Consider the following 26,778-nt stretch of genomic DNA (forward strand, 5'->3'; position numbering starts at 1 on the left):
TGGATTTTAAAGATGAGCATAAACCAAGGACAGTTTCCACAACCTCTAGCAACAGTAAGAGGCTGTATGTTCCAGAATAGTTATAATTTCTTCTTTCTTCATGACCAGCTCTTGCCGCACACCAATACAGAACACCCAGCCCTTTCCTGCTTAGCTTCTACTATTTGTGCCACCACTTTCTAGGACTCAAATGTTTTGCTTGCTCCAGGACACCTCTTGGTGGCTTTGCGTGCCTCCCACCTTTCTAGCCCTATACTTTGGGGATCTTTTCCATACTGGAGTGGGGATGGCAACGCTGGTTTCAAAGACCCATGTGCCTGCTCCTCACTGGAACTTGCAGCTGGACATTGCAGGATACTCTGCAGAGGTCTAGTTGGTGGAAATTTGCCTGTCTCTGTTGATCAGATCTTTCACAGTTAGTCAGGCTTTCACTGTGCATGGTTTTTCTCTCACTTGTTCTTTGACTACCTTCTCTCACTTCAGATCCACATTGATACAAAAAGTGCCTCTCAGATGTTTGAGTTGATCAAGAAGAGATTGAAGCACACAGATGCCTATCCCTACTTGTTATCCATCCTCCAGCACTGCTTGCAGATGCCATGTGAGTACATCACAGTTTTGCAGAGCAAGGGATATTGAAGAACTGGGTGAAGCTTTGATGTAGGTACAGGGTCACAGATTCCAGGACACACACTGCCCTTGTCTTCCATTCAGAACTTGGCAGTAGGTAAGGGGCTTGGTATCTTACAGTGACTCCATCCAGCAGATTTTTGTTGCAATACTCAAAGCAGCAGTGTGACCCCTCTGCACTTGCAAATAAAATTAAGTAGCTGAGACATTCCAATTAGTCACTGACAGAGCTTTTAACAATTTTAAATTAGAAGTTTTTGAAAAAGAAAGAGCCCTTGTGCTCTAGATCAGGGAATTCCCAGAAATAGATGCCATTTTGAATATTAACAAAATGCAGTGAGGAATTTTTCTGGTGAAACAATACAGTACTGAAAGCTGTTCTGTCACTGGGAAATTCCACAGTAAGTCTTCAGGCTGCTATCTCATGGCAATGGATCAGTGGAGAGCTCCTGAACTCAAACTGAAAAATAACATTGGCAGTTGTTTTCAAGAGAAGTGATAGGAATCCTCTTGTTAACTGTAATAAAATAATTCAGTTATGCTTCCAGAGTGTAGCAGCTGAGCAAAGGCATAGCAAGATCATTAAAGAGCTGCCTGCCTTGATCCTGTTAGGTATCAGGTATCAGGTGCTGGTCTTCATTACTTTCAGCCATACTTGAGCAGTCAAACTGAGAAAGGAACATGGGAGAGATGTACTGTGGTGTGCTTTTTCTGAAAGTAATGTGGTATGTTTACAGGCATACACTGGATTCAAGTACTGCCATGCACAGATTCAAGCAGTTGTTTGTCCTGGTGGTCTCCTTGATATTACCCTTTAAGACAGTACTTGAGCTTTAGGTATTGACCTGGATTTTTGGTGGCAGAAGGGCTAAATCCTGCTAGGCCAGGAGCAGTTTTAAAGAATCTAAAGGTCTAGGTTATGTAACTCAGGGAGCTGAGGTGAACTTTATGTTACTCTGGCTCTTCTGTTTGATATCCATGGGATCAGTCCCTTTGCTTCAATTTCTATTCTTTCTCTCTACACTTTTTGGTCATGTTTGTATGAATTTTTCATGCCAGTTGAGTTTCACTGACCTGCAGACAACTGAGCATGCAGATAGAGCATCTGATTGTTTTTACAGTGCCTGGTCACGATGTTACCTAGGTACCAAAAAAACCCAACATTAAGCCCCAGAAAATACTGAGTAACAGTTATCATAAAGGAATCACTTCTGTAGGCGTTTAAAGTGCAAGTTAGAGTTAATCTGTCAAAAAGGCTGCACAGCCTGAATGTGCAAATCGGGCACAGAGTTGCCCATGCCTGTTATGTGCTGTTCCAATATGCCAGGTGTTTGTAAATAATCTGCTAGCAACAGTTAGATGTTAGGCTTTGTGTTCTATAATTTACTACATACAGGATTGAGATGGAAGGTGGAAAGGAAGGAATGCCAGTCTGTTGGCAGGTCTGTGCACTTGGCATGGAAATGGAAGTTCTCATGGGGTGGTCTTTTTCCATACAGATAAGAGGAATGGAGGAAACTTCCAACAGTGGCAGCTGTTGGACAGAATACTCCAACAAATTGTTCTTCAAGATGAACGAGGAGATGATCCAGATATAGCTCCACTGGAAAACTTCAATGTCAAAAATATCATTAAAATGTAAGCTGCATTATTATTGTTTATTTCTGTTATGCAGGTATAAGTAAATTATAAGTATGCAGGTTCTTAGGAAATAAAAAATCATATCTGAGGAATTTCTTATTTTAACTTATAGCTTCTCATTGTCTTCTTAGTCTTCTAAATAGTTTCCTTCTAATGACATCTTAACCAGATGGTATTTTCTATCAAAGTCCTTGCCTTTGGCTTCTAATTTCTTCTAAATATTAAGCTGGTTAGAAGAGCAGAAAAAATACCCATGATACTATAACAAGGCTTCCTCATGTGCCTTTTTTCATTGAGAATGTTGATGAAAGCTTTCATTGATATTTAAAAAAAAAAAATTTGGTCATCTCTACTTCGATCTCATTCCTCACTAATGAGCACATAATTTAGAAAGATTTCAAATAGTGGAAAGCAACCCCCACCTAGCACACAAACCTTTTACCTCTTCATAAAATGTCTGCATGCTCTCACCCACAGACTTGGCTGAGGGCACTACCATTATTTTTTCCCATAGGACGCATCATTTGAGAAGTCTAGCTACATGAGCTGGCTCTCATCTCAACTTCCCTGTTCTCAGTCCTTTTTTAGCCAAACTTTTGGACTCTTCATCCCATCCATCTGCCTCTGCAGGTAATTCATGGCCCATTACCCTTCTGAATTATCCACTGAAAAGAGCATTTTATGGAACATAAGCCTCATATGAAACCAAATTCTCCTGTACTAAAAATCTTACAGTCCCTCCTATTACAGGCATGAGCCAAAATCAAAATGATTTCTCATCATGGAAAAATACACTGGTATTGATCTCTTTCTGTCTGTCTGGATATCAGACTTAATTGTAAACCTCGTGCCTGATCTTCCCTTTCTGCTTCAATAGCTACTCGTCATTCTGCATATCTAATCAATCCCCAGCATGCCCTGCATATTTTCTGTCAGCAGTAGGAAATAGCTGTGCCAGTATGAGATATGAGCATTGCCTTGTTACTGATAAATTACCCAATAGATAAGCATCCTCCCTCCTTGTAAGAAGGAAAAAATAAAACCACAGAAAGTAGAAAAAAAGATGGCAATCTGGTCTCATATTAAGGGTGGGGTAATTTGTAACCCACAGCAGCTATGATTATTTTAGTGATGACTTCTCTCTTTCAAAATAAGTAGACTGGGCACTTTGAGGGCATTACCTGAAGACAGGAATGTATCAGGATTTTTTCCCCAGGCATTCCTTTATCCCTTTTTGGGACTTTGAGCAACAAGCCATCACATTTATATTAGCTGTTGGCTACAGGAAGGATCAGGATCTGGAACCAGACTGACCACTGGTATCATCCTGTATAAACATGTAGATTCACCAGGTTGCTTTTTGCTGATCACTACACATAATGGCCACTTGCCTTTCAGCCTGGGTAGCTCAGAACAAGTTTAAATGATCTGATTTAATCTTTCAGGCTGGTGAATGAAAATGAAGTCAAGCAGTGGAGGGACCAGGCAGAAAAGTTTCGGAAAGGTGAGTGCATCCTCTGTGCTTGGGGAGGCAAAAGAGGAGGCAAGACTGATCCTGATTCAGTCACAGAGCAGCGGGCAGCAGAGCTGGGCGCAACTTCTCCTTTCGTGGACAAACCCTGCTTTGTTCCCTCCAGTACCTTTTGTCTTATGGTGATCAGTTTGTGTTTCATAGGATGGAGCTTCCCTCAGTCCTCACATGAAGTGATTTTACAGTCTAAGTGAAACTTGGGCATTGCTGTCTTGATCACTGAAGATCCCTGTCAAGACAGTCAGACTCTGTTTTCATTTTCCTACTGTCATTATACATGCCCAGTTGAACTGACAGATTTGTCAGCTTTATTTCAGCATAACCTGCATCCCTTCAGGGACTGTTCATGAGCTTTATTTCATTAGCCCCACTTGCCTGTTCCCCCTAGATCATGCCGAGCTGATGAGCAGGCTAGAGAAGAAGGAGAGGGAATGTGAGACAAAGACGCAGGAGAAAGATGAAATGATGAAGACACTGAACAAAATGAAGGACAAGCTGCAGAAGGAATCCTTGGAGCTGCGCCAGACCCGGGACCAGATGAACGACCTGGTGGCTCAACTTAATGAGTTCTCGGTATGAGACTGGGACTCTTCCCATCCTTGTTTAAAGCCTGCTAACTAGTGAACGATGAACAAAAAACCATTATGAGTGAAACACTTTCTATGGTCAGTACAGAGAACGTCTGTCTAGCCAGCTAGAAAGATGAATACTTAGAAGCTTCTCAGCTTTTAGTTGAGATTGAAATCCCTGAGCTGGTGGTATAGAATAGATAATGCATGGCCTGCTCCATTCCTTCTCCTCAGCCACTTTCCTTGCAGGAGCTGCTGAGTCACATGTGTTGTCCTCCAGCCATAATTTTTACTGCTGAGTGGGGTGGCCCTGGTTGTTATTTCAGTGGAATAGAGAGAAATCTCCCAGATATGAAAGTAAATTTAGTGAAGAAACAGGATTCCTGTCATGCTTCAAGAGCATCTGTACTGCCTTGTAGCTCTGCAGAAGTGACATTTGCAGCTGTTCCCTCCTGCTTGGTGCTCCTTCTGTCCCAGCAGTGTGCGTGAACCTCAGCTCGCCAGGACATGGCTCTGAGAAGTTAGACATTGCAGAAAGCAGACTCATTCCCTCCTCCCCTCTCCCACTTTGCATTAGTGGGGCCTAATGACAGGTATTCAGTATTTCAAACCCTAAGGTTTAAAACCCAGGAGTTCAAAAGTTCATAAGATTGAACTTTTCTCTTTTTTCATACATAAGGAGAAAATAATACATTTTGGCTTCTTTAACTAGCTTTCTGTTTTTCTGAGCCATTTATGGTTCCTTTTTTCAAGCTCTTCTCCACAACTTCAAGGGCTTGAAACTTTCTCTTAAATGAAAGCTGAGATTCCTCCCTTTATTGCATGGCTTTGAGTGCAGGAGGCTTTAAAAAAAACATCAAATATTTTGAGACTCGTAATAAAATCACATCAGCTGGCAATACAGAGTTATTGTGCCTTTTAAACTGTTTGCTTTCTTTTTCTGTGTGTTTTTTATTTTCCAGCAAGGGGGCAGCATTTCCTTCCCACCCCCACCACCCCCTCCTCCAGGTGGCCCATTAGCTTTGTCCTCTTCTCACATGTCTGAGAATTTGCCCCCACTGCCACCTCCTCTGCCTTTCTCCAGCTGCCCCCCTCCTCCTGCTCCACCACCTCCACCAGGAGGGCCTCCTCCCCCACCAGGAGCACCACCTTTCTTCAGCATGGGGATGCCACCCCCTTCAACAACCACCTTCAGCAGCAGTGGCACCAGCCTGAAGAAGAAATCTATCCCACAGCCTTCACACCCACTGAAATCCTTCAACTGGGCTAAGCTGAGTGAGGTAAGAAATTGCAGTACTCTCAGCAATTAATTTACTTTCTAAGTATAACTCGGTGTTGATTAATACCATGAAGTGCAAGGTGACAGAATGCAGTGATATTGTGGCTTTCCTTGGGCTGAGGTCAGTAGAGTCAGTAACTGTCTTCAGGGAGCCTCCCCAGTTCTCCAGCAGTGCAACATATCTCCCGTGATCACCAAGGTGCTGGTTAGATTGAGCTGCAGTTGATCTGGGCATGCTATCAGTTAGGCAAAGCTGTAGTGGGACTGAATATGTAAGCCAGAGCTGGACATCTCCAGGACTGGTGTGCCAGAGCTTTCCTCACTTGTGCATCAGGGAAAAGGATGGCCAGAGCCAATGTGGGCAAAACATGGTAGAACCAGCTCTAAATACAGCCTCCTCTACCCTGGCAGGAGCTGTCACCAAGGAGAGAAAAGTGGCTTGATTCTCCTCACTATTTGTTCATGGCCACAAGGGAAGCTGTCCTCCTTGCATGTTTACAACTCCGTCTCTTGGCGATAAAACTCCAAATTGGCAATAAATCAGAGGACTTGGATTCTTCCTGTTGCACTCATTTTCTGCTACCTTAGTTGCCTCTCCTTCCCCTCCACTTCTCTCTCTTCCTTCTCTCTTGTTTTTTTTTTCCCCTCCCCTTCTTTTTAGGTCTTAATTTTTTTTTAACTGATTTAGAAAGAAAAAAAGTGTCTGTGTTGAGTTTGGATGGCTGCCTAGAAACCCAGGTTCTCTTTTAGACTGAAACTCACCCAGGGCCCAACTCCGGCATTTGGAATGAGTGTCCAGGGACCTCTGGAATGCCACAAGAATTCTCTCTCCCCCTCTCTCCTTTTCTTTAAAATAAAGTGAAGTGAAATATTTGCTGCACCGTCTGTGCTTGTCTGTCAAGGCCACGTGGGGGGTGTGGGAGAGAATGTAAGGACGGGGATTTATTTTCCTTTGCAGAACATGGGACTTAATGTTCTGAAGAAAAGAAATAATAACTAATATATGTATATGTATGAATGTATATGAAAAAGAAAGAGTCACAGGTGTTTCTGTTTAGTGTACAGTAACTGTAGGCTTATCCTGCCCTCTGGTTAGGAGTGAAGGCAGCTGTGCTAATAAAATGGAAGACCTGGGTGGTGAGGTGGGTAAAAGACGCTATTTTGAGGAAGGCAGAATAGTTGGAAAAAGGGGCATGAGAGGGTAGGGGCTTCATTTTGCCAGTGTTAGTGTTTTGACCTAGTAGGGTCTCTGCAAAACTGCAGAGGTTGTGGTGCAGACACAGGTGGCTTGCCTTGTTATTTGGGGTGCATTTTGTTACAGAATTATTTAATTCCACTGACTGCTGGAGGAGGCCATAGGTTTTGGCCATCTTCATCAGTTATACTAGATTCCCTGCTTCAGTACCTGACACTTTCTCTCTGTTCACACGGATATGAATCCTCTGAATGCAAAGTCACAGGTAGGTCAGATGGCCTCATCTTGCCTTTTGTTACCATTGTGGCACTTCTGTGGTGTTCTCCTGAACTGTCAAAATAGCCATACATGAATGAATGAAGACTCACAATAAGCACACTGGCTGGGAGCAGCATATCTTGAGTTTTTGAGCACGGGAAACTTAGGCCTGGAAGTGTGCATAGTATCATTGTGGTTCATGGTAGTGTCTAACTTCCAGTTCATATGAATACAAGTTTTCCCCACAAAAACATTTAGAGGAAAAATACATCTGACACCATGTATATGTTTTTCTTTTTTAAAAGATTGGTCTAGTTAGCAAAGAGCACAGGCATGTCTGCACCATGCAACACAGCGAGGTGCAGTGACACAGTGTTGGAAACAGAGCTGTACACAAACTCAGGGCTGCAGCCAGGTCAAATATGTTATTCAGCTCTTAGGTATCTCTGCATACTGTTTAGACCATCCTTCTCAAAGCAGTTAGTACAGAGTTTCTCTCCTAAGCTTTCTTAAGTGTGAAGATGATGCCAGGACTGAGGCAGCCCACATGAGAGTGAACCCCTTTCTGTCCATGCAGCCTGCCTCAAGGGAGTGAGAGAAAGCCAACAGAGCCCAAGAGGCGTGTGGATGGGGCTGGCCAAGAGGGATTTGTGCACAATACGCTTTCTCAAGGCTGTTGAGGAATCAAGGCTGTTCTCCAGGGCTATTCATATGACATCTTTTTTCCCAACGCTGATACTGTCTTTGGAAGGAAAGGACTGAGCTGCGGGTGTTAGGAGAATGATCAAATATATTCAGACTCTTAGCAGTTGACAATAACAGATTGGCCAGACAATAACAGATTGGCCACAGTTCCTATGGGCACCATGAAAAAAGGTTTGACCGGAAAGTATTCGTGCTTCTAACAAGGAAACTCCAACAACCAGCTAATTTCCTTTGAGAATTAAAGATTTTGTACTAGCTTTGATGTGAGCTGATGATCAGTGGCAAAGCCATGTAGATGCATGGATGGACTGAGTTCTGGTTAAGCCCTTCCACACCACACCATTCATACAGCACTGTAGCATCATCTGTGAATTCCATTCATACAGCACTACAGTAGCGCTGGTGCCAAGGATCTCTGTTTTTTAAGAAAAAGATATTGCAATGTAACCACTGTGATGTCCTGGAAAGATTCCTTTATTTGTTTCTGGACAGCAAATGGAGTTTGCTCTCCCATTCTGAATTTTACACAACACCCAAGGTCAAACAGAGACCAGACATTTATGGTTAATCCAAATGATGGACTGGTTTCAAGCACACTGGAAGTATGGATTAATATAATTACCTCTTTAATACATATAAACATATTGATTTGAAGTTATCAGAGTAAATCAAGTCAACGTTCAACTGCGCTGCTTGTTATCTCATGGCTGGAGAAACAGCTTCCCATTAAGAGTCAGGATGGTAATGACTCTAGTCAGTGATCTGAAAGGGGCTTTCTTTAGCCAGCCCTAAATAGACCTGGGTGAAGTTGTCTCAGAAGAAAGGTATTTGTTCTACATACCACATAGGATTTAAAAAAAAAACCCACACCACCAAAAAACAAACAAAAAAAATCATATAAACAGAAAATGTTAATTTTGACACTATTTTTTTAAAAAAATGTTTCTGTAATGTTATTGATGTTCCAGAAATCAGAATCTTTCTTCCTAAATGCAGCCTGAGGATCATGGCAAACAATGATGCAGGACTGCTGCCAGAGATTCAAAATTAATTAAAAGATTTCTACAAAATCTCAGTGTGAAGCTACTCATAATAGCCTTGGTGGTGCCTAGTCCTACAGTGACATAAAACATCTGTCTCAATTAACAAACATGCCAGCAGTACGATTTTTGCTCAAAGTGGATTTTTCTTACACTGAGGAAAGGATCTGATATCAAGAGAGAAATTTGAAAAATGCACTCTGGTCATATCCCTTTTTCAGATTCATAATGGAATTCTGAATTAAAATTTTAAGTTTCTTCACTTTTTGATTGTTAATATTTGTAAAATATTAGCCTACTAATAAGCAGGATTGCCTGCTCCAGTATTCACAGGACACTCAGTTTCTATGGTCTCTCTGGACCTGCAGGACAATTGAAAGGCTTTCCCAAAGTACTGTAAGTTTTCACTCATGTTGTGAGGTTATTGAGGCATGATGGACTTTGCTGGCTTGCAGAGTCTCACTATTTAGCTTTCAGGGTAAATAAAATCATCTGTTAGATGTAGCAGAGGACAGCTTGATATGATTTGTAGCTCCATGAAATACTGTCATTCTCTAATCTTAGTAGGTGTCTCAGCAAATTTGGCTTCATTACAAAGGTGGAAGGGCATAACTGCAGCAGCTACAGCGAGCAAATTGTTAAATACAACATACCAAAAACTCAGCTTGATGGAGCAAATGCCTTGTCAATACTTGTTGTGATAATAAGGTGTTTCCTCACCTAGTATGTGCTACCATTTTGCTAGAGGACGCTGGGAAATGTAGTTCATAGGATTTGCTTCTCAAAAGGAGCCAAGCCTTTGCAAAGCAGATGAACCACAGGTCTTGGAAGACTTGTAGAATGAATAAATGAATGAATGAATAAATAAATAAATATGGGGAGAAAAGCGTGTCGCAGATGAAGTGACCTATCTTTTTTTTTTCTTTTTTCTTTTTTTTTTTTTTTAAAGGAGAAAGAAAAAAGGAAAGAAGAAATAAAGAATTTACTTTATTTTTAAATTGTTATTTAGGGACCACAAATATTTTTTATGGTGCTGAGGAAATAATTTATCATCGCAACCACATTATGCAAGTCTGTTTCTCTTAAAACGCTCAGTCTCTCTGGCTGATGACAAGAAACTATCAGCCAGTTAATCCATAACGGAGTAGCAAGAGCTCAGTGTAGGAAATTATCTGGCAAAAACATGAAAATTTTCAAGGTCAGAGCTTGGGGTAGAAATAGAAGGGACATCCCCATTGTAAGTGTTTTGTGTAACAAAGGTTGTTTATACCTCTGCCTGCCTCATTTTTTCTTTGACTGGATTAGCCCGTTTGGTTTTTAAGCACTAAATTGGGTTGCTTGGGTCAAAGTTCTGTTTGTGCACACCATTGCAATGGGTGCTGCTTTGGAATTTGTCTTTCTGCTACAAGTAGCATACAAACCATCCTATACAGGACCAGATTCAAGCTGGGACTTAAAATTTATCTGAATTGAAATTAGAATAATTTTCACTTCCTTGGGTTGTTTTTCTGGAAAAGTATGGATGAGAACTACCCTCAGTAATCCCTTTGTGAGTCTCAGAACTGCCTGTTCTGGTACCTCTGTAATTCGTTCAGACTAGCCCTTTCTGTAGCACGTTTTCACTGTTCTTGCCATTTGTGAGGAAACTTCACTCCCATGAAAGTTTTGCAGCCGGACAGGTAGATGGGCAAGACTCTCATGAGTAGCTGTCTCTGGAGTCACATCCAGCCTTCTGCCAAGCACAGCATATAGCTTTTTGGCATCCTCAGGGCTCTATCTCAATGATGACTCTAAGGACTGCTCTTGAAGTCATGTTCACTGGCTCCTGTCAAGAAATATTCTTCCATTTCAGTGTTTGATGGGACAATCTGAAACAGTGAGGAACTCTGAGAACTGCTCTGCTGTTCAAATACATCCCTCAGGATTTATAATTCAAGGCTTATAAAGCCAACCTGGAAACTGAAAGAGAATGAACACTCTGCCTGGATGCTTCTAAGATTGGCAGTAGAGTCCAGGGTTAGGATAAAACGAAAATTAACTTTGTCTCCTATTCCTTTGGCTGAGATGAGCCTCTCAAACTTGTTTGTCCATATTACAGTCACAGGGTCATGATGTTTTTCCTACTATGGAAAGAAAAGCCACACTAATTGCAAGGAATGATACAGTGACATTGGTGAGCCTGTTCAGGGATGCGTGCTGCTCCCATCTAGTATATGCTCTCACTGTAAATAGCACTGCGGACACCCCTCCTTGCCCTCAGGCACTCACAGGCTGCCTCTGGAGGGAGGGTGTTGGTTTTCCTCCACAGTGTCTGCCCTGCCAGGAATTTCCTCCAGAACACTTCACACTTTTATTTCCCCCTCATTTCACCCTCCCATCAGGTGTTTTTCCTTGCTCCCTGAGCCTTGTGGCTTAGCACATTTCCCTCATTCCTTTGATGACTGTGAATGGGAAGTAAAGTCTGTTCCTAATTAGTTCTGATAATGAAGTGTTAACGCACTTTGCTGTGTAGGTACAAGTCAGGTACTTCAGAGCTGGAGCCTGTGTGAGTGTTTCAGTGCTATTGCTTGCTGTTCCTGGCTTTCTCTGCATCAATGTTCTGCTGGCTCTTCATCTCCTGGGGTTTGCTAAGGTCTCTTTACAATCCCTTCTGTCCATTTCCTTTTTCTTTTAATCAACACCTTCCTTATTTTTCCAGTTAATAAAGTACAATAAATGTACACTTCATTAACTAAATTAACTGAAAGACAGTGTTGTCAGGTGTGAAGGGCAAGTTTTCCTTTTCTGAATGTGTAATTGTCCAAAGCTTGTCCCACACAACATGCACCTTAGCAGTCAGTAGGAAGGAGAAGGTAGTTCAGTCTTTGTGTCCTCTTTGCCAGCAAGGACATCTGTCCTGAGAAAGTCAGCAGGAGACCCCAAGGCCTTCTCCTAGTTTGGGATGACTGCTGGCTAGCTAATTTATGTACTACAAGAGCTTGTTTGGTCCAGGGTTGGGGGACAGCAAAGTTGGAGGAGGAGTCTGTGCCTGTCTCCCTCCATGCTAATCATCTGCCAGACAGCTGGGATTCCCTGGCATTCAAGTATGATGTATCACATGGGTTGTGAACATTTCCAGTTAGTGTGGATGATGCTCTTTCAGAGATCTGGGTATAGTTTGTGTCTGTCCAAGTCAACAAAGAACTCATGTAGACAGGGGAGATCATATAATAGGAAACAATTAGATTTCAAAGACTCAGAGCCTTAAAAGTAAAATAAAATAAAAACTTAAACTACTTTCACAGGCAGGCAGAATGAAAACCACACACCCTTTGGGGTTTACAACTGAACCTGGCAAAATTTGCAGAAGGGAAGATGTGTCTGGGGTTTGTCATGCATCAGTGCCCTTCCTAAGCTTTTTGCTCATGATGGTAACACTTCTTTCAGCATGACCACAATCATTGTGTTAGACAGATGGCCACTCTTGAAAGGAAGCGTACTGTGGGGTCATGGATATTGCTTGAGATGTGGTCTGCTAGTCTTGGAATGTGCCCTTTCATCAGAGGCTTGCTGTGATGAAAAATACAAAATACTCATTATGTTTAAAAACGCCCAAAAAACACACCACTATTTTTTTCTCCTTTGACTCTTGAAACAAAGCACACCCTCTAAAATGACAGTAGTAGTACATAGGAATATGGCCAGTGAGCAGGAGAGAATGATCTGTCCAAATGGGATGGGATATTCTTAGCTAAAAGCTTTTGCTATCTCATTAAAATATGACCTTTTCTTTCAGGAGAGGATCCATGGCACAATCTGGAATGAAATTGATGATTTAAAGGCATTCAAGGTGCTAGATCTAGAAGATTTTGAAAAGATGTTCTCCGCATATCAGAGACACCAGGTAGGGGTGAACTCTTCCACACCTTGTCTTCCTTGAATTTCTGGAGGAGGAAGAACACATGACAGTGGTCTGGGTCCTTGTCCACCTAGAGTCAGGCTGCATCATTTGCTGCTCTGTCACTGTTCAAAAAATCACAAGACCAAAAGAAGTGGGGAGGACATACAGGGCAGAGTATAACCTTCTGTTATCAACATCCTTCATACTAATGGGCATCTCTCAGAGATAACAGCTTCCAACAGGTAATGCTCTACTTGATCTCAGCAGCCACTGGCTTCCAAAAGCTCCTGAGCTTTGTGTTCATGCTTGATATCCATCATTCTGTTTCTCCCATTTATCCAGAGAAAAAGTCTGTAGTTGCCTGAGTACAAAGCAAGGTGATGGAATTAGCTGTCTTTCACTTTGTCTATTTTTTCTTAAACAGCCAACTGACCCAACTGGCTAGGTGACAGAAACTGTCTGAATTACAGATTATAACACAAGCAGCATACTTTAAAAGCAGCCATTTATTAGAATGTCTTTTTTTCCCTCCTCTTTTTCTTGGAAAGCAAGTCACCTTCAATCTGTCTATCTCCACTGAATGAGATTTAGCAAGAGAGGGATTGTACTTGCACTCCCTGAACTCCCTCAGCTTTCCTTTGCTTTTGGAATATGTTTGGAGAAATTAAATCTTCTGTATTCTGCAAAATTGGATCATTCCTCTGGAGTTTTAGGAAAGGACACAGATGTGATTGCCATATGATTAAGCCTTTATGATTAAGCCTTACAGTGATGATGATCACTTCATTGTCATTATGATTAACTTATTCAGTACCTTAAAATTAACAAGCAAACCCCTTGTCCGCGGACTTTTCCATCTGTTCCCTTCTCTCCTTTTTCTATCTAATCCAATAAACATCATGAATAACTCCTCTGATTTACTAGCTCACAGCCACCTAGATAAGCATCCCAACTTGAACTGTGAAGAATGTGATGTTACCTGTTGCATGATGACATTTCATTTCTCATTCTGCTCTTGCAAATAGCTGTTGCTGTTTCAGTGGGTCCCTCTCTGTTTCTGTGAATCCCATTCCTTGAAACAAGAACTTAGTTCATAGAGGGGAAGAAAGGCACATGAAACTTCAGTGCTGTTACAAGATTGGATTTAGACCCTATGCCAACAGCTTAGCTACGGTGATTGTCTTGCAAGTAGCCAGACTGTCATCTGTGCACATGAGCAGCCATTGCAGCATCAAGGTGCCATTGCAGTGTTTCAGGTGCAAACACTGCAGCTTCCTCACTAGAAATGACCTTGCAAAGCCTTGCTTCCTTTGGGCCCCAACATCCAAAGCCAAAGCTATCCTGTTCTGCTAACTCTCAGTTAGAACCATAATATTTATGGCTGTGTAACCAACCACTGAAAAGCAGCCTGGCCTATTCAACCGTAAACTAACCTGACCCTTACCCCTGCCCACTGGAATGGAGCCATCATCTCAGAGTGACCTCCATGTGTCTCACAACAGTTCTCTTCCATCCTCATTAAACACACTTTATGACAGTGGCCCCAGACACTAGAGTATCACTTATGTAAGCTACTCATTTTTGTGTAGTTAGGTGCATTGTTGCCCTTCCAGCTTTCGTTGAGGCTTTTGTTGGTTTGTTGTTTTTTTTTTTCCTTAAATATTCCATTGTTATTACTTTATGTGATACTTTCTTTTTCATCCATACTCACTCCGGTGTGAACTGGATTCCAATCAACAAGTCCTCATCACTTTTCTTTTTTCTTTTTCTTTTTCTTATTTTTTTTTAAGACCAGGCAACCAAAATTGCTTTTGCATCAAAATCTTACGAGAACTTTTCCAGTTGATTCACACTTAGTCATTTTTCCTCCTTTATTTTTGGAAAAACTCCACTCTGGCCAAGTATGTGTTTACCCTGGGTTTGTGACTTTTAAACTTCATCCAAATGCCCGTAAAGAAAAATGTCAATGCAAAGCTCTGCTCTTGTGCATCTGAACTGTTGAATGAGTACAGATAAAGACATTTCTTTTTTTGCTGTTATTAACATGATCTTCATATTTTTTCCAGTTTCATTTACATTAAACAGCTTTTCTTTCTTCTTCATTTTTTAATGACAAAGGGTCTCTTCTCCTTTCTCAAGCCCAGTGTATTGTTTTTGGTGGCTGAGGGAAGGCAGAATTGTCCAGTGTACAGAATGCTGGACCAAGAATTCTTACACTTGTCTTTTGACCTTGCTCTAATCTTACTGTGTAATATTGACCTTTTGATTCAGTATATCTGGTGTTTTCCTCGAGTATGGAATATGTTGTGAAATAGTTGGTGTCTGTCACCCAGTAGTGCTGTAAGGTTTCTTTGGTGGTTACAGAGTGCTTTCAAAATACTTGGCTATAAGTTGTTAAAGGGTATAATGTGCCGTTGAAACAAGTTGTTACTAATAATGGCAAATTGTGCCTGTGCATCAGGAGAGGAGAACTGACCCTCAAGTTTTAACCTTGGCAGTTCTTTCAGTAAGGTTCCAGACTAGATTTGTAAAGGTATTTAAGCATTATCCTAGTTAATGTTTCAGACCTAAGAGATTTATGCTTTGGAGACTGAATTTATTATTTTCAGAAAAGACCTAGAACTCTTAGTTTCCCAACATCTGCTGATTTAAAACATTCGAAGAAATGCTGAAATACCTTTGAACCATCTGGGCCAGTATTACTTGCTAAGCATTTTATTCTCGTAGAAAAAAGTGTGTGTCTAAATTCAGCTGCCTTGTTAAACTTGATATCTTTCTCTGTGACTAATTCTTGGCATGTTTCCTTCTTCGTTATTTGCGGCTGCTGCCTGCATAGGACCTGCTAACTAACCCCTCCTCCTGTAAGCAGGTGAGTATCATTGTCTGCTTCCTGATCCTCTTGCAGTGTGTGGGAAGGTGAAGTCCTGCACCATGCTGTTATGGGGTCATGACTCATCTCATGCTACTCTTTCATATGCCCTTGCACCTCTGCTTTCTGGGTGGGGAAGGTGGTACAAAAAATTCCTTTAGTTGTATTAGCTCTGCAATAGGAAGTAGTTCCTGTTCTTTCACTTAGCTATAACCTCACTGTGGTTTCTGCTGGTGTCTGTAGTTCCCTTTTTGATGATCCTCAGGAAAAAGGCCTGGGACAAAGTAGAACGTGAACGTGAACTCTTCCTTAGTCAAACTAATAGTCTCTCTAGTGGAGAACAAAAGGGGCTCTAAGGGAGCCTTCACTCCCACTGTTCCCATCTGTAGTCCATCTGCTTTGGACAGTACTGAAGTCTCCAGGATGTATTCACTAGCCACAGACTTTCTGATAAAGAAAATCTTTCTTTCTGTAGAACCGGAAGGCACTTTGGTGGGGTGGAAGGATTTGTGCCAGCTGAGGGGCAGAAGGGTTAGACTGGAGGAAAGCCAACTTAATTTCAGACTGCTGAAACCCTCAGAAAGTTCAGTGAAAGACTGAAATGGTGTTAGATGAAGTAGAGATATCAGACTGCTCATATGTCTTCAAACTGGTTACCTCTCAATTTATTCATCATCTTAAGCAAAATTCTTGGCAACACTTTTGGGAAAAGCAATGCTCTCAGAAGAGGGTTGTTCAGATGTCATCACAAGTGTCTCTGGTGCCTTCAGAAGAAAGTAGTCCTCACCATGAGTGCTCAGGGAATTGTATTTGGAAAGTCTGGTCAGGACCTCTACCACTGGGTGAGGCTAATACATGGCTCTGGGCCATTTACTGGCTTTCATCATGGCAGCGCACACCATGAAACAAGTCAATATGGTAGAAATAGTTCCCTAAAGTATTGATAATTACTAGAACCTAGGGTTCTGCTGTGGTACCAGACCACGAGTTCTGCAGCTAACTAAAATCAAACTGTATTTGAAACAGGGCAGCAAAATGATGAACACATTCCACATGTCTAGTCATCCCAGCACTGAAATTTTAGTTAATTTTTGAATTTGCAATTAAAATCTCAAATCTGAAATACTCTTTGAAGCACATAACATAATGTTATTCCAGATGGAAAGTTGGTAAAGAATGATGGGATAAAACTTAGGGACCTTGTCTGTCAGGCTGACAACAGCTCCAGGTATTCTTGCTTTGTGTGCTTGGCCTGTCTCACAAAAGCTGGTCACTACTGCCCCCTTGCTCCTCTTTTTCTGTGTCTAAGAAAATCCATAGTCTTTATGCAATCTGTTTTCCTTCAGCTAAGCTTGCAATCTGGCTTCGGTAAAACCTGAGGCTTCATCTGCTTTTGCTTACACACAACTCCAAGTATCTATAAATATCTCTCTCCTCAATGTGAGTTGAAGAGAATGTATCTTCAGATGAGACTAGCCCACTCCTTATGACCAAGGAGTGGGCCATGTCTGAATAGTTCAAGTTATTCATGTGTTGAACCTTGTGAGTTGGGGAATTGGAATTGGCATGCAGACTATTATATACCAATCCCTGCTGCATGGCTTTAGGGGAAGCCGTCTAAACCCCCACCCCACACACACACAGCCAAACCCTGAAACAATTTGTTTTTTTCCTTGGGATGGGTGCTGGTTAACGCTAACCAGGTGTGCTTGTCTGCAAACATTAGCTAGTGAGGGACAGTGAAGCTTTTAAACCAAGATCACAGACCAACAAGTATCTTTCTTACCTTCAACAGCTGCCTATCTCCCCTGTCTTCCTCCCCACAAACTGAGGAAACTCAAGAAAACTTTGACATTTCTGCATGCCAGATTATACTGGGGGTGCCTTGCTTTTTGGTATTGTTAGTTATTATCTCAGAAATAACAAACTTGCCCAATGCCCAATTTTTCCTTTTTTGGAAACACTATTTGATGTATCAAGTAACATTGCAATATTTTTCTGCCAAGCTAGACACTTTGGGCACATCCAGCAGGACTATTGTCTGCATGTCTTCAGCTGGTGCATTGTACCTGCTTATAAATGCCACTTAGTATTGGTGGTGGCTCACTGCAGCACATTTGGATGTGGTCGTAGGAATCCTTTGCATATCCAGGAGCAACACAAGCTCATTGTAGCTGCTTGTACTAAGAACTCAAATGACAACTATCAGTACGAATCTATGATTTACATTTAACTCTCAAATATTTGGGTGTCAAAATCTCTTGGAGTGGATTAGTCATGCTGATATAAATAAGCCCTGAGCTGCAGAACCTTGAGTCCTGGAAGTGAATTCTGGGAAGCACCGCTATATGCTTGCCATGATCTTACACCTTTCCCTGGGTCTCCTGTTGACCACTCTCAGGGACAGGTTACTGGGGTAGATGGACCTTTTGATCTGACTCCAGCATGTTTGCTGTTATGTCCAAAGAAAGAAGTCGTGTTGCTAATTTGATGGGTGCATTCAAAGCTAGGTTATACCGGTAAGTCTCAAAATCTCAAGGCATGACAATATGGATATTATGGAAAGGCATTTTTGAAGAAGTTCCAGCAGCAGTTAGATGGGAAAATGAAAACTGTCCTGTTTCCAATCCCCTCTTCTCTGTTGGTAACTAGAGAGCTATTATCCAGGATTAATACCTTTTATCATTACCTCTACTTCCCTTTAAAGAGTGGTGTTAAAAGATACTCAGATTAACCACAGAAAGCCAGTCTCTGGAAGTGAAACAAATCCTATGGCTCTGGTGTGTAGGCAGGACAAGAAGACAGAGACTTCGGGATGGTCAGACTGGGTTTGCAAATAGTTTCTCTCTATGTGCTGTGACAAACATTTTGGATGGGGATTTTTCAGGTTTTTTCCAGGTGATGAGTTTGGCAATGGGGATATACCAAGAACTTTGAAAAAGGGTGGTTTCTGTATGATTAAAGATATTAATTAATTTAAAAAAGAGAGGCTAGTTCAGATGTAGATGTTGACCATTTAGTAAGATATATTTAGTAAGATAAATACCATCTTGCCCTACTGTTTGCATCTCTCCTATAATATGGATTGGACTGGTCCAGTGGCAGCCTTAAGACATAACAGAAGGATTTTTCTTGATTGGGCTGCAGCCTTTCAAGAATGCTGTGTAACCCCTGCAGGAGGCATCTGCTGAAGGATATGCTGTGACACCAGTGGGCGTTACCATAATGTGCCTGATTTCCCTGTCATGCCAGTTTTGCACAATAACGTAATAATAATAACATAACTGTTGGTAGAGTGAGTCCAATAGGTCAGAATCAGGTCCAGTATTTGGAATCAAGGATGATCTTATAGGTGGTAATGAATTAGTTCTGTTTGTCTAGTAATATAGGATCTACCTACATGTTTTCCGCCCTTCCTGTCTCCTTTTCTCACCACGTGGGTGGATTTTCCCGGGTTGGGATGGGTTTTGTTCATTACACTCAGCTTAAGTCTGTCAGTCTTGGGTGAGAAACATGATACTGATTGTTTCCCCCTCCTTTTGAATTATATGCAGAAAGAGATGGGTTCAACAGAAGACCTTTACCTCTCCACACGAAAGGTGAAAGAGCTCTCTGTGATTGACGGCCGGAGGGCCCAGAATTGTGTCATTCTCCTTTCCAAGTAAGTGTGCTGAGCCTTAGCTCACAGGGTATCCTGTGGTCAATGTAGAGGCAAAAGGGGATGGAATTAAACAAATGGGCATGTTTCTTTTCTCACCTAGACCTGCTGTCTAATACCTGCAGAGCTTCAGAGAAACCTCTCTTGCAGTATCATAAAAACACATGTCTCTCTGAAGCGTTAGCTCACTTAAACATATGCACACACACATTTTGTGCATTAAACAGATAGACATAGATACCAAGATGTATCTGAAGACTTGTCACCAGAAAACTATCAGTACTCATAAGTAGATGAAAGCAGCTCATTGGCAGTGCTTGCACTTCACTGTAAATGATGTGTCCCCCATGCTCTGTGTATGTCATTTGTCTCTGTTCTGTACATTTTTTTCTAAATGTTGCTCTGAGCATCTCCCTGGAATACAGCAGAGCTGAGAGTGGTGTTCATCTTTGTAATTTTTGACTCTTGGTGAGAAGAGTGGTAAATGTAAAAAGAGATATTCAATAATTAGGTCTTGTATTTGTAAATTAGGTTTTGGAAGCCAGGAGTTGCCTTTGCATGCTCCTGCAATTACTCTAATGCCTTCAAATGCTGTGACATCAGGTCCCTCTATAGGCTTTTCATGCCTTTCTACCAACATGAGTACTGGGCTGGATGTCTGTCACTAAACATCAAATTTGTGTGGACATTGATCCACCTGAGAAAGTTGCCTTTCCTGCTAGAGGAGGGACAGCAGGGCTGGAGACAGATCCTGGGAAAGTTGTGGCAGTACTGAGCAACAAAACTGTTTCACTGATCAGTAGAAAATGTGGGTTTGTATGGATGTGATTGCTTGTCTGCTCTAGCAAACTAACAGTTAAAAGCAAAGTTGCAGCCAGACCACCAGGACTGGAGTGAGTTCTTTCCATTGCTTAGTGAAACCCATGGAGGCTCTCATTATGCTACTCATGTGGCATTAGCCTGCATGCCAGCAGGACCCCCACCATCCAAACCAGCAATGAGGGAAGGCTTACATTTCTCTCTCTGCAGCAGTTGCCAACGCATGTCTTTGCTGGTGTTGGCAGCTGACTGCAGGCTGGGGCAGAGGGACGGGGAGGCATAGGGGCAACAGGATTTTCATGCTGTTTGACAGACCTGCTAAAGTATGTCTGGGGTTCAGACTAACTCATGTAAGCACATGGAACATTTCCTAGAAGTGGTAACATAATGTGTGCAGGTGGCTGGGCTGAGGAGGATCTAGGAAGGTGGGCCATGACTTAGTATGACACAAGACGTTTATTTGTAAACACTTTATATCCCCAAAACAAAAGCAATGTGGATGACAGCAGTGCATGTTTTTCGCCATTCACCCCTTCTGCTGCGCAAGTCTGGCCCATTCTTACCTGAGAGGGATCCTCTCTAAGCGGTGAGAGAGAGAAAGGACAGTCTCTGTGGTTTGTCTTCCCTTCTGCTGCCTCCAGCAAAGTGGCATTGAAGCAAGAACCTTGCACTTCAGGGTACATAGTGTGTGTTTGCTCCAGGTGTGCCATGAAGCCAGTCCACCGCAAGTTGCTAGTCTGGACTCAAACCAGAGGTGAAAAGCTGTGTTTTGTGACTGCCAACTTCTCCACTAGGAAATATCCTGATCTTGTTGTTAGCAGGCCTAACATGGATGATAGAGATTTGGAGACTGAGCTCACTGTCCCTAAGGAGCCTGCCAGTTTGCGTTGTGCCCTGTTAACTTCGCTGTGCTGCGCTACGGGAAATGCCAGTCACCAGGGCTATCACTGGCTTAGATCATTTAATGCTTGTAACAGATAGTGTTACACACAGGATATCAGAAATATCTTACAGCTTGACCCAGGATTGCTATTCCTCCCCAAACTTTCCTTTTAAAGGCAACTAGAAAAGCAAAAATCTTTGGGAACTGAAATGGCACCTCTACATTCATGCCTTTATCTGCTCTTTGCACTTCTATGGTTCTATTATTAAAGACACCAATTGGGAGGACTGGCTGCAGAGAATAATTGAAAGGGTTTTATGACCCCTTTGCAGTTTTTTTCATTATGCCACTTCCTCCTCCTTTAGGTTAAACCCTGAAGGAGAGACACTCCTAGCCAAATCATCCCTGGCTGCTGCCGTGCCCTTGCTGCTCCTGCAGCACACCTTACACATGTGCACCTGGGTGCGCACACACATGCAATAAGAGAGAACTTAAAATCGGTGACAAACAAAGAGAGTTTGTGCAACCCTGAGCTGCAGCCCCAGCTTTCAGGTTGCCACAGTATCTGCCAGCAGCTGTTTCCAATTGACTCTTACTGTGCATATATCCCTGTAGTTTATTCCCCCTTTGTTTACACTAAACTGTCGTGTCCTTTAAAGTAAAATAGCTGCATGAGCTGGGTTTTCTTTCCCTCCACTACTCAAATGTTTTTGTTTTACTAACACTGTGTTAGAAGGGGTCAGGCAGAGCTCATATTTCATATGGTCCAACAAGCCAAAACCTAGCTAGTGAGAAATAGATGTCTCTTGCTTTCTTTCACAGAGAGACTGGAGCATGGTAGACTGAAAAGAGATGAAAGTTGAATTCCTTGCTGATTGTTGCTGACAGTTAACAGATTTGTAAGCCTTCCTCCCCATTCTCATCTCTATTTTCATTTTAAAAGCTCTATTTCAACTACTTGATAGCAGCATCTTTCAGTTTTCCTGCAGTGGAAGGATGTAATTGCCCTTGTTTAATGGGATCTGATGGATCCAGAATGAAACTCTGTCCCATAGGCCAACTGAATAGGTTTGAATAGGCACAAGATCAGCTTATCTCACAGTATTTCCAGTAGGCCATAATTTAAGTAGGATGTGGAACCATCTGTCTGTGGTGAGTCCCGGCACCCACCAGCTTCAAATCTGGCTTTCTTAATGGTGTTTCCAACATACAGTTATTTCTGTCACACTGGAAATGTGCTATCCCTCATGAGTTTCCTGATGTCTTCAGTTTCCACCAGGCTGAAGATTTATTGTCAGACTTGTGTGGTCTGGAAGAGTCATACCAGATCCCTGTGTTTCCCTGCTTTCACCTAACAGCTGGAAATTTCTCTGACCTCTCTCACCAGTATGGCTTCTCCCTGCCTCCATTACTTAAGTAATGGGTAGTATTTTCGCTGCTCTAGTGTTTGTGTTGTACTGTATCTTTAAATGTTCTTGCAGAACATTAAATGGCCCTTGCAGAACATGCCTAAGACATGTCTCTCACTGTCTGGCTCTGTGAAATGCTCTGGAGAGGTCCAGTTCTATGAGACACGTTGCTCAGAAGGAGGTTGAATGTATACTTGTGGAACTTTTTTGTGCAAGTTATTTTGCATAATTCCAGCAAAATCATTATGTCAGTGTTCTTCTGAGATGTGTTTGTTATTCCTGTGGCCCCGCTAGTCAGCAGTAACCCTCTCAAGAGGCTGGAAACAGTAGGAGTGCTAGCAAAATGTCATAAAACCAGTAGTAGCAGAAGACAGAATCTGACTACACAAAAATAGTTTTAAATGTGAATATGACAGTAGATAGATACTAGCAGGTAGCTTTACCAAATGTTTGTGGCTTTCATGATTGTCGATTCAAACATCTATCAATAAGGGAGAAGAAAAGGGACATGTGCAGCATTTCCAACCAGAATATTAAAGAGACCGAGTATTTCTCTCACATAGCTGTGCCTCCTCAGTGCTTCTAAACCCTTTCAGATCAGATATTAAGAGGACAAGCTATTCAGCCAATATCAGTCCCTGTGTACTGCCTCTGCTGTGTCCCCAGTCCCCGTGTGCCTTTCTGCCATGTGACAATACAGTGTTCACCCTTATGTCAAGGTAGATTCCTAGCAGTATGATATTTTGGGGTACAGATCATATCTGGATACAGAAACAGCTCATTGGAGTCAGCACTTCAGTTCCTCAGTGTGCTGTCTTGAAAAACACTAGGCAATAAACACTGCCTCCTGGGTTCCTGGGGAGATTTTCTGTTTTTAAGTTAATGTCCACAATAAATGGCTTTGCCTGCTATTCTGAGTATGATAAACCCCCAGGTTAAACTGAACACGTGAGTCTGTGCCATCTTGTCTTAGATCACAACTAGGAACCAGTAGGTGGGGTTGTGATAAAAGATGAACCACTGCCTCATCAATATGTCACTGTAATTTGGGGATTCCCAAGTTTGGCCCTGCTTTGCTCTGCTTAGCTCTGAAAGATGGCCATCCCCAGATCCTTCTTGGTAGGAAACTGAGAGTATTTGGATGCAAAGTAGCTTGGTCATTCATGAGCTTTTGCTGAAGGAGGAAAATAAAAGAAAAGCCTGTTTCTTTATGCACTTGGCAGAATACTTTCACAGTGAAGTGCTGAAAAGGCACTGATGGATTTTTTCTCAACATGTTGATATAATGATGTAAGATGTACCTGATAAAATGTCCCAACTGTTGTCCCCAAAAGGTTAAGGCACTGTCGTCTTCACTGACGAGATGAGTTGGCAGCTGAAATAAGAGGATGTGAAAAGAGTGGCTGCATCTTTCTGTTGTCTGGGTGAACATGCAGTTAGTCCAGCCTGGCTCCTGAACACTGCTTCTGAAAGCAGGGAGACAACTCCTTTTCCTGCCTTTATGGGGTAGTGACAATGAGTATTCCCAAAACGTAGTTTTTTAACAGCCTGCAGCTTGGCAATTGTACAGAGCCTTAGGAGAGCTCAGGAGTTAGAGAAGGCTTATGTCCCAGTCACAAAGTTTGGGAATGAATTGACTAGTAGCCTGTGTGAAAGGAGTTGTAGAGATGGAGAAGTCTGCAGTCAGTAAAAGCTAAGATTTGGGTGAGCTGGCCTTAGGATGCAGCTAAGTATCAGCCAGTGCCTCTCACTGTCACAGCTACTACTGCTGGCATCTTTTGGAAGCACTGTGGTTCAGTTCAGTTTGAAGTAGAAAATGGCCTTGATACATGATAATCAGTCCCCTTTTCCAAGGTAAAAGAAAGAGTGGGAATGTGATCCCTGTGATGCGGGAGTTTAATGTAGCTGCAACGAAACTCCAGGTTCTCTGGTAGTAGGCAAACATGCTTCTTTCTCAAAAGCTAAGCAAGATCCAAGAAACAAGCCGATGAAGTAATTCACTTTTTCCTCTGAGGGGGAGATGGTTAATGAGCGACAAGTATTCTGCTTTGATCCATGGGAGGGAGGAATGAAGGGGGGAGGTTACTGTGAGTTAAATCAATGGGTATATTTAAGGAGGAAAAATGAGCGAGCACTGGATGTCTGTAAGGGAAGTTGATGTAAAACTGCAACATGTCTCCCAGGCATGTTCAGAGTCAGGCTGCCGGCTTTCTCCGGGAGGACAAAACAATAAACTACTTGATGTCTGCAAGTGAAGCTGGTGTTAAATCAGCCGAGGTGTCCTGGAGAGATTAGTGATGAATTACTCTGCAGAGTCAATAGAGATTATTTATGAAGCCGGAGGGGATAGAGCAAGGCAGGCTAAGTACCATATCAGAAGTTATTTGGTACTTGTTGAGCTTTAACATTGCTTGAAGATGACTCAAGCCGTTGGACTTCCATATGCTGCCACCAGATGTATGGGTGAGGGAAGAAGGAGGGAGTATTCTCAGTAAAGATCCTTTTCCTTCCTCATCTGACCAGTGTCAAGCTGCTGTTGAACAAAACCAGTCAGTATCTGCACTATGAATGAATATGCTGCAGCTGAGGAAAGGGGCACTGTGTTTTCTTCTGGTCACATTTACTTCCTGAGTTCTGATGCCAGGTTCCGTGATTTGGTGAAGCCTAAGGCAGAGAGAATACAGCTTGAGTTGTATGCTGTTCCAAATTGAGTTGTCTCCAGCAGCTGGAGGAAGAGTGCCTGGATCTGCAAAGCTTGTAAGAAAGTCATTGCAGACTTTCAAATAGACACTAAAATGTAATTTCTGTAGTGTAAATTTCTGGGCCATAATTCCACTTTAATTTGCTGTCTATCCCATATGAGTTTTAGGTTCTGAGAGATGCCTCTATTCAGTTCTAAATGGAAAGATTTTACGCATCTGCTTTAGGTTCCTCTTTAATCAGTTCACCTGTTTCTGTTTAAAAGCAGGACATCTGTTTCACATTACTGCTGGCCATCTTTAAGATCTACTGCATGGCTGGGCATGAGTTTTGAAAACACAAGAAGAATCACTTGATTAACAATTCTTTGGCCAGTTATTCAGCCCGTTTTTAAGTGGGAAGATCCCTGTTTTGTGCTGTTGATGCTTACAGTTCTTGAAATGTGTCCTGCTGCAGAAGAGCAACAAGCCCACTTTGGAAGAGTAAGATTGTTTTGCTGTAAATCCTTCTGTACTTGTAATTGGATTGGTAATAATCTAGAATGCACACCTGCAGGCACCGTGACCTCCTTACAGGCCTGTAAGTGACTAAGTTAAACTGCTTCTCGGCAGGGGGCTGGCAAGCTTTCTGCTTCTCTCTACTGTGGGCTAAACCATTCAAACCAGATGTTTTTCTGCTGATGGCAGGGCACAGAATCATCCAAGAAATCAAAGTGTTTGTATAACTGTCTGTCCTTGGGGCTCTCAATTATTTTTTAACAGAAGATGTTTTCAAGTGTATTTAGTGCTGATGAATGGCAGAAAACAGAGGAGCTTGGAGTCTGCAGTCTCGGGCTCCTGGACAGAACAGCAAGATCAGTCATAGTATGCGCTACGCTTTCTGTTGTGTTGACATACCTCAAACCTGTCTATTCGGTCCTATTTACTGCATTCCCAAGCACACACAGAGGGACTTGCACTGTGTAATGGGGTGGTCAGTGTAGTAATTGCTCAAGTTATTTGCATGGAAAAAACATGAAACTCACCCTCATTCTTTTTATCTTCAGTGAAGGCAGCAGCAAAAAAAACCCCACCCTGGTGTTCATGGGTTGGTTTATTGCGTCCCCTCTGACAGACTGTGTGCCTGTGTCACAAGACACGGATAATCTGCGGACTCCAGATTCTGGAAAATGTTAAGGTGCTCTCTAAAGGAAACATAACCCACAAAATGAAGCACGTCAAAAACTGCAGGCACCAAATTCTCTGGGCACGTGTGTATGTGTCTGCTAGGAGCCAGGCCCACACTCGCCAATATGTTGCTCAGCCCTCATGTGGTCACAGGGTTTGAGCAGTTCAGGGTCACACAACTATGGACTTTACAATTTATGATTATTAAAGCCAAAAGAAACCCTTTAGTTTTCTGACTGAGACTGTAAAGCTTTATGCAGAAGCCCATGTACTGAGGTTTGTTGTTTTGATCCCGAGTCAAACTGATGACCTAAAGTAAAAAGTTTCCAGCCTTTTTATTGTAAAACTTCCAATCCTTCTCATCCAACCACGGCCCAATTATGTAGCTTTTCTGGAAGTTCAGTAGCCTCATCTTACTTGGCTGGTATCAGTTTGCCACCCTCGTCAAAAGCAGACACAATGACAAGCTAGGAACAGAGTGAGAGCAATTAGTTCAGAGGTGTAATATTTAAAAGCTTTTGAATGTCTGCTGATTTGTATTTTAGT

At 42.2% G+C, this 26,778-nt stretch overlaps 1 protein-coding gene across 5 annotated transcripts in view; it reads left to right on the plus strand.

Moving 5' to 3' along the window:
- DAAM2 (dishevelled associated activator of morphogenesis 2) overlaps positions 1–26,778 on the plus strand; it is a 204,524-nt gene that overhangs the window by 146,837 nt on the left and 30,909 nt on the right. For 4 of the 5 annotated variants that reach the window (XM_072856707.1, XM_072856706.1, XM_072856709.1 and 1 more), the window contains 8 exons: positions 484–601; positions 2,130–2,268; positions 3,717–3,775; positions 4,191–4,375; positions 5,334–5,651; positions 12,624–12,731; positions 15,565–15,597; positions 19,152–19,258. In XM_072856707.1, the coding sequence (XP_072712808.1) occupies positions 484–601; positions 2,130–2,268; positions 3,717–3,775; positions 4,191–4,375; positions 5,334–5,651; positions 12,624–12,731; positions 15,565–15,597; positions 19,152–19,258 (1,067 nt within the window). The remainder of the gene's footprint in view (positions 1–483; positions 602–2,129; positions 2,269–3,716; positions 3,776–4,190; positions 4,376–5,333; positions 5,652–12,623; positions 12,732–15,564; positions 15,598–19,151; positions 19,259–26,778) is intronic. The other variant, XM_072856708.1, reaches the window with a different exon arrangement.

The sequence above is a fragment of the Ciconia boyciana genome, chromosome 3, assembly GCF_034638445.1.
Source record: "Ciconia boyciana chromosome 3, ASM3463844v1, whole genome shotgun sequence".
Lineage (NCBI taxonomy): Eukaryota > Metazoa > Chordata > Aves > Ciconiiformes > Ciconiidae > Ciconia > Ciconia boyciana.